We start from the raw sequence: 14,073 nt of genomic DNA on the forward strand, positions 1-14,073 counted from the left end.
AAGATCCGTTGGTAATCTTTTGTCTAAAAATGTACTACACATCGGTTATCTATCTGCCCAATGCATAGATCGCCTCTATACCAAAGGACGAGTCTTGCTTGTACACGAAATACGAGTACATTAAACACTTTAGTTAAACATCAAGCTAACAAATAACAATCTCTCATGCATATGTAAAGTACAGAAATACACTTAGGATTACATTTACCTATTGGCATTTAAATGTATACTTTTAAAGTTTATATACATAGAACATTTAAGAACTCTCATATGTATGTATGCATGTGCATATATTATAGCATATTTCTTTGTATTTATTTGTCAGTTTCATTTCATTTGATTTGTTAATTTGGAAAACAGAATGTCGGGGAGTTGACTCGCAGTTTTGCAGTAATCTCAACGAAAGGTGGGCCCGGGGTTACTTCATGAAACAATCTCGAGATTCAGTTTTCAGCCATTTTTCCGAAGTTATTTACTTATGTGTTCTGCATACATCACATTTTCATCCTCTGCAGAACATTCCAATGATGCATATTTGCTGAAGCACCCTCAGCCCCTTCACCTGACATAAGCCAATTGTTTGATTTACTTCAGTTGATTCTCAGCAATTGCTGCTGTATCTGCTGTTGGTCTTCGCTTTAAGACTTTTGTCATTTGGCCAACACACCATACACCACATACCTTTTAGCCGCAGCAAGCACATTTGTGGCATCCACTCGCTGGCCAGCGATTCCCATGGCTCTGCAATGTACAGGTACGAGTGCGAGTACGAGTGAGTATGACACTTCTGCGACAGTCGGTGTCTGCTGCCGGTGGCTTCCGCTTGTGTGTGTGTTGTGGCTCTTTTGCGCCTGACCAAATTTGGCAATAAGCCAGCAACGATGGCTGCCCCTGATGGCAGCTGATGATGGCGCCCGCGCATGCGTGCAACACATGGTGGTGCACCATAACCATCATCATCATCATTTATTTTGATTTTAATTGTGAATTTTGTGTGTGTGCTTCTATGGCAAGAGCTGGCTCCCCACCGCTAGCCTTGTCCACACCCTCTCCCCCCAGCTGTGCTCTACCTTCCCCTCTGCAGGTTGGACATATTGTGCATGTTCCCTCCATAGATTACATGCATAAAAAACGGTTGCAGTTCTCTTTTAATACTTTTATTATTTTTTTGCTCCTTGATTTGTTATTTCTTGTTGTTTGGGCAAATCTTTAATGAATCTTTGTGCAGGTTTCTCTTAGTTATTTTTTCTCTCTTTTTTCTTCTCTTTTTTTCGGGTTGCGTGTGGGCCTCAAATCGTTTTTATTATTATTGCGCTTGTCGTGTAATTTAATTTATGAATCCCTGCAGATGGAGGGGTCTTGTACTCCCTACCTGTACTTCCCTCCTCTCTCCCGAACGTTTTGTTGGTGCTGCATAATTTTCTAATGCTGACAAATGGGATTTGGATTTATGGCTTTTTTTGTGATTTGTGTTTGCCACGTAGGTGTTTTGGTCTGCCTGCCGCTGCTTGTTGTTTGTTGTTTGATTGAACGAAGATGTTGCAAGGAGGACGAACTTTGGGAGATGTATTAGGTGTCCAATCTTCAATATTTGACCAGCTTCAATTTGGTCTTTACATTTACACGCCTTCTCACACAAACCATCCGTATCAGTTTGTTGTCCTCCGCCACAGATTTTCGTCCGGAAGAAGCCTGGCCAAATTTTTAAAACAATCTAGATTGAGGGTAATGTCACAGAAATTTGGATGCAAAATTGAGTTGCTCTAGCTTTTATAGTATCTGACTAACAAGACGGATATGGCAATTGATGCTGATCAAGAATATATACATTTTATGGAGTACAGAGCTCTAAGCTCTTCGAGAACTGGGTATAAATAAAAACAGAGTCTATAAAAAAAAAAAATAATAAAGCTAAAATCGGCATTTGATTCAATGATTATATTTAAAGAGCGATCGAGGAGGAGTTTCTACAATGGGAGATCCTACACCGATCTGGTTGTTTTAAAAATCAATTTAAGCTGCAAGTTGTGTTTAGATTAAATATTGATTCATAGTTTGCACTTTGATGTGCTCGCTAGTCAGCTTTAGGCACTCGGAAGAGGTTTCAAATTCCAGGTGGACAGTTTTCCTGGGTTCCGTCTGGGTAAAGCCGTTCGTCGAGAACTGGTGTCTCTGCTTGACATAGTCGGGATGGGAGAGTTCCAAGTACACCAGCAGAGCTGGAGATTTCACTGTGATGCGTAGGCTGAAACTGTTGGTGTACGGCTGCTTGGCCGTGCCGCAGTCGGGTCCTACCACTTCCAGCTTTTGTGGAATAAATGTATACATGATCGGAATGAAAGTACTCTTATGGCATCCGCACTCACCGCCAATTCAGGATCTTCGATGCCTTTAACGTTCTTCAAAGGCACCGGATAGAAGTGATTTCTTGACAACGTCCCACCGTAGTTATCCTCCAGGACAATCTCGAGGAACATTTCTTCCTTCGAGTGATTTTCATACAGAAAAGTATCCAGAGGGATTGGTCGTGCTTCCAGCTCATTAGAGCCCTGTCGAGATGCATATTATTAATGTTTAGGGCTAAGCTATGTGCAGTTAAACTAATGGGAACACCTAATTATATAAATAGGAATAAAACTGACTATGGCTATTAGCCTGACCCCGTTTTGGTCAGGGAAAAGCACATAGCCTATCAAAAGAATAATTAATTCAATTAAATTACTCATTAACAATGCTTGGGCCCTAATAAAACAAGTATCGAATGATAACATATGGCAAAAACTATTATAGTTACGGCAAAGGCATAGGAAAGAATCGTAGTCAGTGAAACAGAGATGAAAACCGTGCGTTCTCTTTTGTAGTGACCAGACGTGTTTTTGTTTTGCGCTCCGTATTTTCCTTTATATTTTGAATAAACACCGGGTTTTATTTCGAAATAATTCTTCTATAATTATTGAATAGCTTGCCGCTTTTCTTAACTATCTTAATACGCGAGTGCATGCCTATTATTTTGTTTAAAATTAAAATCGTATTCATTTGTGCGTCGGTTAGTTGTGTGTTTGTGCTTTTTCTTGTTGTAAGTACGTCCTCACTATTAACCGCTCTCTCTTGTAGTTGCGCTTCTGTCTTTCACTCTATAGCTCGAGTAACTGTTCTCCCTCTCTCGCTCTCAATACTTTCTGTGCAGTGGCGTGCGCTCACTGTTTTAGCTGCCGCTGCGCTTGTTCTTCTCTCCTCTCTGCGCTCATCTGTTTTCGATCCCGCTTTAAACTTTTCTTTAAGCAATTGGTCGGCACACTGGTCCCATTGCTACTTGTTGTGTGAAAATAATTTTTATTTATTTTATTTATTTATATATTCAAAATAAATAATAAAATAATGGAATACTTGGTTGTGTGCTCCGCTAAGGCCTGCAAAAAGCAGATCACCCACTACCAGCCGATCATCCCTTGCTGGCTCTGCGATAACGTAGTGCACGCAAAATGTATTGGGTTCTCAGGCCTCGTGGGTGACGCAATTTCGAAGCGTAATGGTCTGCATTACAGTTGCGAGGCATGTCGGTCTATCGAGAATGACATGGTCACGTTTATGAGGCAGACGCGAAAGGGCTTTAAGGAGCTGACCGTGGGCTTTAAAAAGCAGTACGATCGGCTTCTAGCCATGGAATCTCAATTCAGCAGTTTTAAAGTGCTGAATGAGTCTCCTAGGCGCAAAAAAGTCACTCCTCGTGATCTGCAAGTGCCTGTCCCTCGACCGCTCGCTGCTGATCAACTGTCTCCGTCCACTCCGATAGTGCAGCAGCTAATTTCGTTCGCTACTCCAAGGGCAACGACAACTGCTGGTGATCAAGTTTCGGCTTCCGAATCGATCATCTCGGAGAACATGCAGCCAGTTAGTACTGTAGCGTCCGTGTCTGTCGAGTCCGTTCCAAAGCCCATCCATTTCGATCCCACCAGTTAATAAACGTCCCGGACCACCGGATATTGCCGTCACAGGTACCAGATCTGTGGTGCCAAAACCTCTGGTGGGAGTCCCACCAAAGCGGCAAGTTTTTGTCTCTCGGCTTGCCCCTGACCTCACATCTAATGATGTAACTTCTTTTATACAAAGCAAAATAAAAGCCGTTGGCTTAAAGGTGGAGAAGTTTAATTTCTCATATGCCAGGGAGATATCCTCTTTCAAGATTAGCGTGTCTCCAACTCATTTCGGGACCATTTGCTCTTCCAAATTTTGGCCAGAGCACCTGGTTGTGAAAGAGTTTAAGGCTAAGAAGAAAAATAGGCCCCCCATAACTCTTCCTAGTAGTGAGGCCAGTGGTCCTTCCTCCTCTGCTCCATTCCCCTCTTCCCACTGCAATTCCTTGCAGTCAAAAAACTAACATCCCTCTTTGTAGCCTATCAAAATGCTCGCGGCTTACGTAGTAAGCTGAGCACTCTTTTTATGGATAGTTTCACATTTTCATCCCATGTTATTGTTTTTACNCTTATCAAGTGTCTCCGTCCACTCCGATAGTGCAGCAGCGAATTGCGTTCGCTACTCCGCGGGCAACGACAACTGCTGGTCATTTAGTTTCGGCTTCCGAATCGATCATCTCGGACAACATGCAGCCAGTTAGTACTGTAGCGTCCGTGTCTGTCGAGTCCGTTCCAAAGCCCATCCCATCTATTTCGATCCCACCAGTTAATAAACGTCCCGGACCACCGGATATTGCCGTCACAGGTACCAGATCTGTGGTGCCAAAACCTCTGGTGGGAGTCCCACCAAAGCGGCAAGTTTTTGTCTCTCGGCTTGCCCCTGACCTCACATCTAATGATGTAACTGCTTTTATACAAAGCAAAATAAAAGCCGTTGGCTTAAAGGTGGAGAAGTTTAATTTCTCATATGCCAGGGAGATATCCTCTTTCAAGATTAGCGTGTCTCCAACTCATTTCGGGACCATTTGCTCTTCCAAATTTTGGCCAGAGCACCTGGTTGTGAAAGAGTTTAAGGCTAAGAAGAAAAATAGGCCCCCCATAACTCTTCCTAGTAGTGAGGCCAGTGGTCCTTCCTCCTCTGCTCCATTCCCCTCTTCCCAATGCAATTCCTTGCAGTCAAAAAACTAACATCCCTCTTTGTAGCCTATCAAAATGCTCGCGGCTTACGTAGTAAGCTGAGCACTCTTTTTATGGATAGTTTCACATTTTCATCCCATGTTATTGTGTTTACCGAAACCTGGTTAAAGCCGGACATTCTTAGTTCCGAAGTTTTGGCAGATCGGTACACAATTTATAGGAATGATCGTTCGTCTCGACGTGGAGGAGGGGTTCTGATTGCAGTAAACTCTAACTTTACGTCGGAACTTTTCATAGTCCAGGTCTCACAAGACCTGGAATTCCTCTGTGTTAGACTGATTCTTCCCGGCCAGTCTATTTATATCACTTGCTCGTATATTCCACCGTCTTCGGATCAGCATTTCTCTGACTTAAAAACTGTTTCTTCCTCGCTATCAGATAAAGACCATTTAATAGTTCTTGGGGATTTCAACCTGCCAGGTACTGTCTGGTCTTCGGTTAACGAGTCAAACAACCTTGTGCCCATGTCACGACATGAGTTTATTGATGGCTTATTAGACCTGTCCCTGTCTCAAGTCAACCATGTAAAAAACTCCTTGGGTCGATTGCTTGATCTGTGCTTTGTCTCGGATCCGACCGTAGCGTTGTTAACACGAGCACTCCCGCTCACTATACCTGAAGACTGCTATCATCCTACTTTCGAAGTGTCGATAGATATTGGACCTACTGTATCGGATCGTGCGGGTAGGCTATCTGAACGCGTCCGCTGCTTTCGTAAAGCCGAGTTTACGAAGCTCAATAACTTAATTCGAAATTTTTATTGGTCCGCTCTGTATTTGTGCACTGACATCATTGAAGGCACAAACATTTTTTACAATGTACTTGACACGTGTGTCCCACTTTCATGCCCGACTAGATCTGCGAAACCTCCTTGGTTCACCAAAGAGTTATCCAGTCTAGAAAATCTAAAATCAAGACTATTTAAAAAATCTCAAGAAGTTGGTTCCCCCTCTTCTCTTTCTAATTACTTAATAGCTCGGTCAAATTTCACTGTTCTTAATGCTCAATGCTATAGGAACTACCTCCTTCGATGCAGGATACGTTTTTCAAAGGACCCTAAACAGTTTTACAACTTTGTAAACAGTGAGCGTAGAACGTCCGCACATCCATCCTCGCTATCATTTTTGAATATGTCCCCAAACAATGATCAGGCAATCGCCGATCTTTTTGCACAATTTTTTCAAACCACCTATTCCCAGGAAAGCTACCCAGGTCATATGTATCCATATAGTTTACCAAGGTCGAATGGAATTTTCTGCCCTTTGTTTAATGAAGGACTTAATGTATTTCAATTAGTTAAGCCGGTCATTTCACCGGGCCCTGTCGGAGTTCCCGGCTGTGTACTCAGGTACTGTGCCGAGTCTCTGTGCGGACCTTTGCTTAAACTATTCACTCTATCCATCCATTCTTCTAGTTTTCCCCCCATCTGGAAGGAATCCTTTATAATTCCTCTCCATAAGAAAGGTAGCAAGTCTGACGCTAAAAACTATAGAGGTATATCTAAGTTATAAAAAATGTTCGAGAAACTTTTAACTCCGCACTTGCAGCATCTCTGCAAATCACTTATATCTCCAGCTCAGCACGGATTTATACGGCGACGATCAACAACCACTAATCTTTTAGAGTTCACCTCCTTTGTAATTAAAGGCTTCCAAAGTAACTTGCAGACGGATGTTATTTACACTGACTTCAGTAAGGCATTCGATTCCGTAAACCATTCTCTTCTTGCACAAAAGCTCGACCTTCTAGGGTTTCCGCACAATCTGTTGAGATGGATTTCTAGCTACCTGTGTTCTAGGTCTCAAAGGGTCCTTTTCAAAAACTCCTTATCTTTAGCTGTTATGGTTACTTCTGGAGTACCACAGGGTAGCCATTTAGGCCCCTTACTTTTCACACTCTTTATTAATGACCTGCATTCTGTATTAACAAATTCTCGAGTACTTATGTATGCGGATAATGTTAAACTCTGTGTTCAGTATAAGCACATTTCATTTCACTCTCGCTTGCAATCTGATCTCAATAGCTTTCAGTCATGGTGCTGTGCAAATATGTTACAACTTAATGCCTCGAAGTGCAATGTAATTACTTTTTATCGCTCCAGCCCCTCCCTGGCTCCTTACACCCTTCTCTTGAGAGAATTACCTTGGTTGATGATCTATGTGTTAAACTAGACCCCACGTTAATGTTTTCTGAACACATTTCTACCATGGTAAATAAAGCCATGGGTGTGCTTGGGTTTATAAAGAGGTGGTCAAAGGAATTTGAGGACCCCTATATAACGAAGACTCTCTATATCTCGCTTGTTCGTCCGATTTTAGAATACGGCTCATGTGTATGGTGCCCTCAGAATCAATCAGTACAGAACAACTTTTTATTATTTGCCCTACGGGGCCTCAACTGGGATGCGACTGTGAGACTGCCATCCTACCGTAGTAGACTTCTTTTAATAAATCTTCCATCCTTAGTTAGTCGTAGAAAAATGCTTGGTGTAATTTTTATGCACAACTTGATCAAGGGGGATGTAGACAGCCCTGACTTGCTGAGCCGCATAAACTTTACGATTCCCATTAGACCCACTAGAAACTTTATTCCTTTGTTCCTTCCACTATGTAGATCGAATTATGCCTCACACGAACCCTTTAGGGTTTTATGCTCGGATTATAATTCCCTCTACCACATTATATCCTCAACTAACTCCCTTCCTCTTCTTAAATCTCTTATACTAGCCTACCTCTCCCGTAGTTAGTTTCATTTTAGTTTTGTCTTGTTTCTGATTTTGGTAATTTCTGCTTGCTTAGCTATAGCTTAGCTTAGTCTAGTTATGATTAGCTCTAATTTTCCTCGAATATTAGCCTAACATCTATCTTTCCTGCATGCTCGCGACCGGTTCGGTTAATCGCGCCGCGCGTCATGCGGCAGCGCCCCTCGGTCGGTTGGGCGGGAGGAGGGCTGCGTTCTGCTAGGTTCCGCGCGTAACAGGCTTTNCATGGTAAATAAAGCCATGGGTGTGCTTGGGTTTATAAAGAGGTGGTCAAAGGAATTTGAGGACCCCTATATAACGAAGACTCTCTATATCTCGCTTGTTCGTCCGATTTTAGAATACGGCTCATGTGTATGGTGCCCTCAGTACAACATACATCAGGACCGTATTGAATCAGTACAGAAAAACTTTTTATTATTTGCCCTACGGGGCCTCAACTGGGATGCAACTGTGAGACTGCCATCCTACCGTAGTAGACTTCTTTTAATAAATCTTCCATCCTTAGTTAGTCGTAGAAAAATGCTTGGTGTAATTTTTATGCACAACTTGATCAAGGGGGATGTAGACAGCCCTGACTTGCTGAGCCGCATAAACTTTACGATTCCCATTAGACCCACTAGAAACTTTATTCCTTTGTTCCTTCCACTATGTAGATCGAATTATGCCTCACACGAACCCTTTAGGGTTTTATGCTCGGATTATAATTCCCTCTACCACATTATATCCTCAACTAACTCCCTTCCTCTTCTTAAATCTCTTATACTAGCCTACCTCTCCCGTAGTTAGTTTCATTTTAGTTTTGTCTTGTTTCTGATTTTGGTAATTTCTGCTTGCTTAGCTATAGCTTAGCTTAGTCTAGTTATGATTAGCTCTAATTTTCCTCGAATATTAGCCTAACATCTATCTTTCCTGCATGCTCGCGACCGGTTCGGTTAATCGCGCCGCGCGTCATGCGGCAGCGCCCCTCGGTCGGTTGGGCGGGAGGAGGGCTGCGTTCTGATAGGTTTCGCGCGTAACAGGCTTTGGCTTGGTGTCGCATGGGCCACTTGATGGTGCAGTCATTGCATATCAACGTCCAGAAGAAAAAAAAAAAAAAAAACGAAGAGGAAAGTAATGCCAAGTCGGGCGGGACGGGACAGAAATGCAAATGAGGCTAATGATGGCAGTGAAATCAACATTACGAGATACGGATAACAGGGAGCTATGAAAGGGGTTTAGCTGATAAGTGACACAGAGGTTGAGGACAGCACTGAAAAAATAGACTAAGGGATCATAATAATCCATGAAGGATGGATGCATACAATTTGAAATCTTTAAGGGGATAGGATATGAGTGCGAAGAAGCGAGAACAGATAAAAACCATACTGAATGGGGAGTTAACTCAATTGCTGAATATACACACCAGAGCGAAGGCACGGGCTATAGTTTTCTTGGCAATAAAGTCTGTCCAGAGATATGTGTTGATTTGGACGTGGTATAGGCGCGTGTCCGGGTGCTCCACGTAGTCCTCCCTTGTGAGCGTCACATTGAGGCTGTCGGAGCTCTTGTCGTACAAGGCAATCACTCTAGTCGGGGCCAAAAAGTCCTTGGCCCAGTAGTAGACCATCTTATAGTTGCCATAGAAGTCGATGCACGACCACGTGGGGGCCACCCACACGTCATTCAGTTGCCATATTAGGGCGCCCATTGTCTGGTTGTCGGTGCGCAGGGTTCGGAAGAAATCGACGGCCGTCTTGGAGGTCATTGCCTGTGCGACCTGGCTGAAGTAAATGAACTCCTCAATGTTCTCATCCCAGCTGTGAAGCATGAATGGCAACTGTAGGGCAATCAGCTTAAGTATCGGTATGAATCCCTTGGGATCGTGCTGGTGACTTCGGATCAGGGCAGCTACGCTTTCGTTGGAGACATCTGAGACGTTACCCAACGCTCGCTGCCAGCTGGAGAGCACGGGCAGACTGGCATATCCGAATTCGGATACGAACCGAGCGTGCGGGTAGGTGTCCGAGTCGAATCCGTCCTTGTCGTCGTCCCAGAAGTGGACTACGGTGAGAACAGAAATAATAGGCGATAGGTGATAGAAGTTGTCATGGGTGGCAGCGGATATTGCTTACTGTCGCCGAAATTGGGTTGCTGTGGATCTACGGCCAGCTCCTTTCCAGACTCTGCAATACCCAGCGATGGCGTGGATATCATGGGGCCAGGACGAGGGCTGAAATCATTGCGGGAAATAATACTCAGCTCGTGCCTGAGCGTGCCCATAAATAGAGCCTGATAGTCCTTCTCAAGGCGTGCTGCATTTTCGCCGAGATCCGAGCGATTCTTCACCAGGAAGAGCTCGATCTCGTTGTTCGTCACAATCATCGCGAGACTGGGATGGTACGAGAGCCGTTGTGCATTCTGCCTTGTCTCGAGGCAAACAGAAGCCACAAAATCGTCCGTGACGGGGTAGGCGGCCTTGGAGAATGTCATGTCCTGCCATACTAGGAGGCCGTAATAGTCTGCCAAGTTGTAGAATGTCTCCGACTCGTAGAGACCGCCTCCCCACACGCGGATCATGTTCATGTGGACGTCGTGGGCCGACTTCAGCAAGTGCTGCACTGTGAATTGCAATTTGTGATTAGCCAAGTTCTTGGTCTGTGTCTGTTATTGGATGGTACTCACCCGTATCCGCCTCTGCGGACAGTTCTGGCAGTGTATTAGCAGGCACATAGTTCGCACCCTTCATGAAGATTGGATGGCCGTTCACTCGAAAGAAAAAGGTTCTGCCGCTGTCTACACAAGAGACGATCAAGAATGGAACTTGCAAAATGAACCCAACTCACTGTCCATGTCCTCCACCAACTCTATGGTGCGAAATCCGATCTTCAAAAGCTTCTGCGACTCGGTGCGGGAGCTCAGGTTGGGGCCCTCTTCGTTTGGGAAGCACTTCACTGAAAACAGCACCGGGTAGAGTCGTTGCTGGCCATAGCCATTTGGCCACCACAGAGTGACTCGGTCCTAGGGTGAATCAACCTCAATCATTTGAATGGATTACTTTTCTTGCCATGTACCTGGGGAATGTGTATTTTGAACTCTAGAACGGCGTATGCGTAGTTCACCTCTTGATGGTCCAGAACAAGTGGTTCATCCAAGAGCTCACTGTAAGGTTCATATTGCAATTGTCCAAAGAAAAATTCTAGTTAGCTCTGAATACCTGGCATACACCACGAGCTTGGCGTAGAAGTTCTCCGAGGCAGGTGAGCTGAGAAAGGCCCGACAGTCCATCGTCCAGTGGGTTTCATTGCGGTTGATGGCCACATCAACGTCGCGGAGAATAGCCACCTTGTAGTACTCGATGGCCACTGGCTTCCATATGCCGGACGAAAGGGCTGCCGGGTTCCACTCGCCGCCGAAGCTCATTTGCATTTTGCGCAGCATGTTGCAATGGCATTCGACATAGCCCTGCGCCACTGGACAGTTGGAAGGAGCGATGGCGTAGCCCTCTTCCTCCAGTTTCTGGGCGCGTCTTTGGGCCTCCTGAAGTGGCGAAAGCAGCTCGATCTCCAGGGTGTTCTGGCTGGGACTGGGCAGGAGCAAGTGCCCAATGGCGAACGAGTAACGGACGAACATGTTGTCCGTTTCGCCGATCAACTCACCGTTCAGCCTCACCCTGGACACGGTATCGACACCGTGAAGCGTGAGGTTCACCAAATTGTCGTGACCGATTTCGTCGCCTGCAGATCGATGTTCAGAGTCAGAGTGGAAACATGGAGAAGCGAACCATTTACCCACTGTCGAAGGTGGTGCTGTAAATCCACGTTCGGTTGGCTATCCAGCTGAGGGCCACGTTGTTCTCCATTTCCAGCAGGTCTCCATAAGTATCCCTCAGCGCCGTATATACCCCGCTTGGAACCCGGGCTACGTCGATCCTTAGTGCTGAAATTACAATGGGACGGGGCAGGTACTGTTAGTAAACAAAGAGTTGGCATGCGAATCACAGTGCCATCGAAAGCAGTAGGTATTTACAACCAATTAATTAGCGCAAATTGGCTGCCTGCCAGCAGAGACTAAACACAGACGATGCCACTTTAATCTTATCACAAGTGCAAACACTCCCGGGAGGCCATGATGAATCAATCGCAATGACATGGGACACTTTAATCATTTACGTGTATACTCTTACTCACAAGAGGTCTCGTTCCTCAGTGTCCACTTTGTGAGCTCCTCCACGAGCACAGTTTTAGCATCCAGCGGACGGTGGAGCGCGATTAGCAGAACGCAACAGGGGTACAGGTACAAAATCCGGAGCATTCTTAATTCGTTTCTGTACAAGCGAGTATTGAGCCGATTAACATCTTATTCGCGCTTATTTATTGGGCTCTAGTTAAAATCTTATCTCTGGTGCTTCGGTTTTTTTGGGGCTCTGCACTCGACGCTTCTATGCTTCCACGACCTCTGGGCTTGCTTTTCAGACTGAGAACCTACAGCCAGTCATTTGTGGTCTCCAGCCCCATATTGACGAGCTTATCGGTTCGACTGGGTGTGGGGAATAAATCAGATGGCAGTTCGATTGCGCTCTGAAGGGGTAACGATAACCCATGGCTGCCTGCAGAGTTGTCACTGTGGAGGGGACTCTCGTGACATCCCACTAAAACAATTGGATCTCAATACATGAATAGTCGATAATGCAGTGTAGTTATGTAGTGCCATAATTTCCTGACCAGCAAGTAAATGAAATCTGTGGGTGAGTGTGTCCATTTTGGGAATGCGTGTGTGAATGTTGTGACTATCGTTAATGTTGTATCATCTGTTTATATCATTGTTTAAGTTAATATTTACAAAAGCAGACAATACTGGTACCTCTGACCCATAGCCAAAAGTTCCAGTTGCAGTTGCAGTTGCAGTTGTAGTTGCGATAGTGTGTCCATTTTGGGAATGCGCATATTTATTAAAGGTATCTTTCTTTGACTATCGTTAATGTTGTATCGGGCATATCATTGTTTAAGTTAATATTTACAAAAGCAAACACCTCGGGTACCTCTGACCCATAGCCAAAAGTTGCAGTTGCTGTTGCAGTTGCTGTTGCAGTTGCGTTTACCGTCCGAAGCGCATGTGACCGTAATCATCGAACTGGTCGTCCCCTCCCCGCTTTCCGAACCGCATGTGACCATAGTCATCAAAGCGCTTTGGCATCGTCCTTTGATCGTCCTCGTTGTCCATCAGCAAGTCCAGTTCGATGGGTATTACTGGCCGGGAGATAATCGCTCCCCGGTGCCCGAATCCTAGTCCAATGGATCTCTGGTGCCGTCTGCTGCTGAAGCGTGCCAACGACAGTCCGTCTGAGTTTGCCGCGTTTGCTGCCATTTTGGGATCGAAGTCTTGCAGTCGCCGTTCCTCCTTGACGACCTCCAAGCTGGCTGGCTGGCTGGCTGTCTGGGACGGTACGGGCACCACCACCAGAAGATAAAATGTTAAGGCCCAGAATGGCATCGCCAAGGTGGCAAAATGCGCGCAGCTCTTTTGTCCCATTCTCGGCTTTGCCCTTGGTCGACTGGTCCACTGCATCAGAAACATCTTCTTTTTATAGAAAATCCTTTGTCAGCATTTATCCCAAGTCTCCCAACCTCCCTTCCTGTTTTTAATATTCCGCGGCCATATTCCGAGTACGGCTCAATCGAATTAGCTTTGTGAGGTCTTGACATGTGATTGACGTGATTGATTAAATCAAACTTCAAGCACCGTTTTCTGCTGTTCCGCAGCAACACGTCAATTTCACAAAGTGAAAACATGCACACCTCGACTTACATTTATGAAAACATTTATCTTCTAAGGATAAGAGCCTCAGCCACCTCCAGCCACATCAGCATCACAGCAGTAGAAATTGCAGTTGCTGCAGCACCATCAGCTCATGAAATAGATGAATGGTTAGGAGATTGTTATCATTTTATCCAATTTTATTCCAGCCATCTAGGTAATGCCAGCCTCTGAGGTCCCCCGAGTCCAGCTAATATCTGTCCGTGGCCGACATTCTGTTGCAAAGCAGAAGATAGACGCGGCGTGGGAGCAGATCTCCATGTAGAGCTGCGAATCTTGTCAGTTGACAAGTAATAATTTGTTTGTATAGAAACTGTATAGTAAGTTTTTCCCAGTCCACATTTCACTGCAAGCAGCGGTGGTAAAAGCCACCTGATGGTATGGAAATTGCGAGCCGTACTACAACGT

At 45.0% G+C, this 14,073-nt stretch overlaps 2 protein-coding genes across 2 annotated transcripts; both read right to left on the reverse strand.

Annotated features, from left to right (window-relative positions):
- Window positions 1-2,017: 2,017 nt before the first annotated feature.
- LOC117590104 (beta-mannosidase-like) lies at window positions 2,018-12,337 on the reverse strand. Its single transcript, XM_034282451.1, has 10 exons — window positions 12,039-12,337; window positions 11,644-11,787; window positions 11,066-11,585; window positions 10,923-11,010; window positions 10,695-10,869; window positions 10,534-10,644; window positions 9,984-10,469; window positions 9,275-9,912; window positions 2,367-2,549; window positions 2,018-2,304 (listed from the first exon to the last, which is right to left on the reverse strand). Exons 1-10 carry the CDS (start codon window positions 12,160-12,162, stop codon window positions 2,032-2,034), a joined length of 2,742 nt encoding a protein of 913 aa, XP_034138342.1. The 5' UTR covers window positions 12,163-12,337; the 3' UTR covers window positions 2,018-2,031.
- A 439-nt stretch (window positions 12,338-12,776) lies between these two features.
- On the reverse strand, window positions 12,777-13,395 carry LOC117590105 (drosulfakinins). Its single transcript, XM_034282452.1, has one exon. It carries the CDS (start codon window positions 13,378-13,380, stop codon window positions 12,946-12,948), a length of 435 nt encoding a protein of 144 aa, XP_034138343.1. The 5' UTR covers window positions 13,381-13,395; the 3' UTR covers window positions 12,777-12,945.
- Window positions 13,396-14,073: the final 678 nt, after the last annotated feature.

The sequence above is a fragment of the Drosophila guanche genome, unplaced genomic scaffold (genome assembly GCF_900245975.1).
Source record: "Drosophila guanche unplaced genomic scaffold, DGUA_6, whole genome shotgun sequence".
In the NCBI taxonomy this organism is placed as follows: domain Eukaryota; kingdom Metazoa; phylum Arthropoda; class Insecta; order Diptera; family Drosophilidae; genus Drosophila; species Drosophila guanche.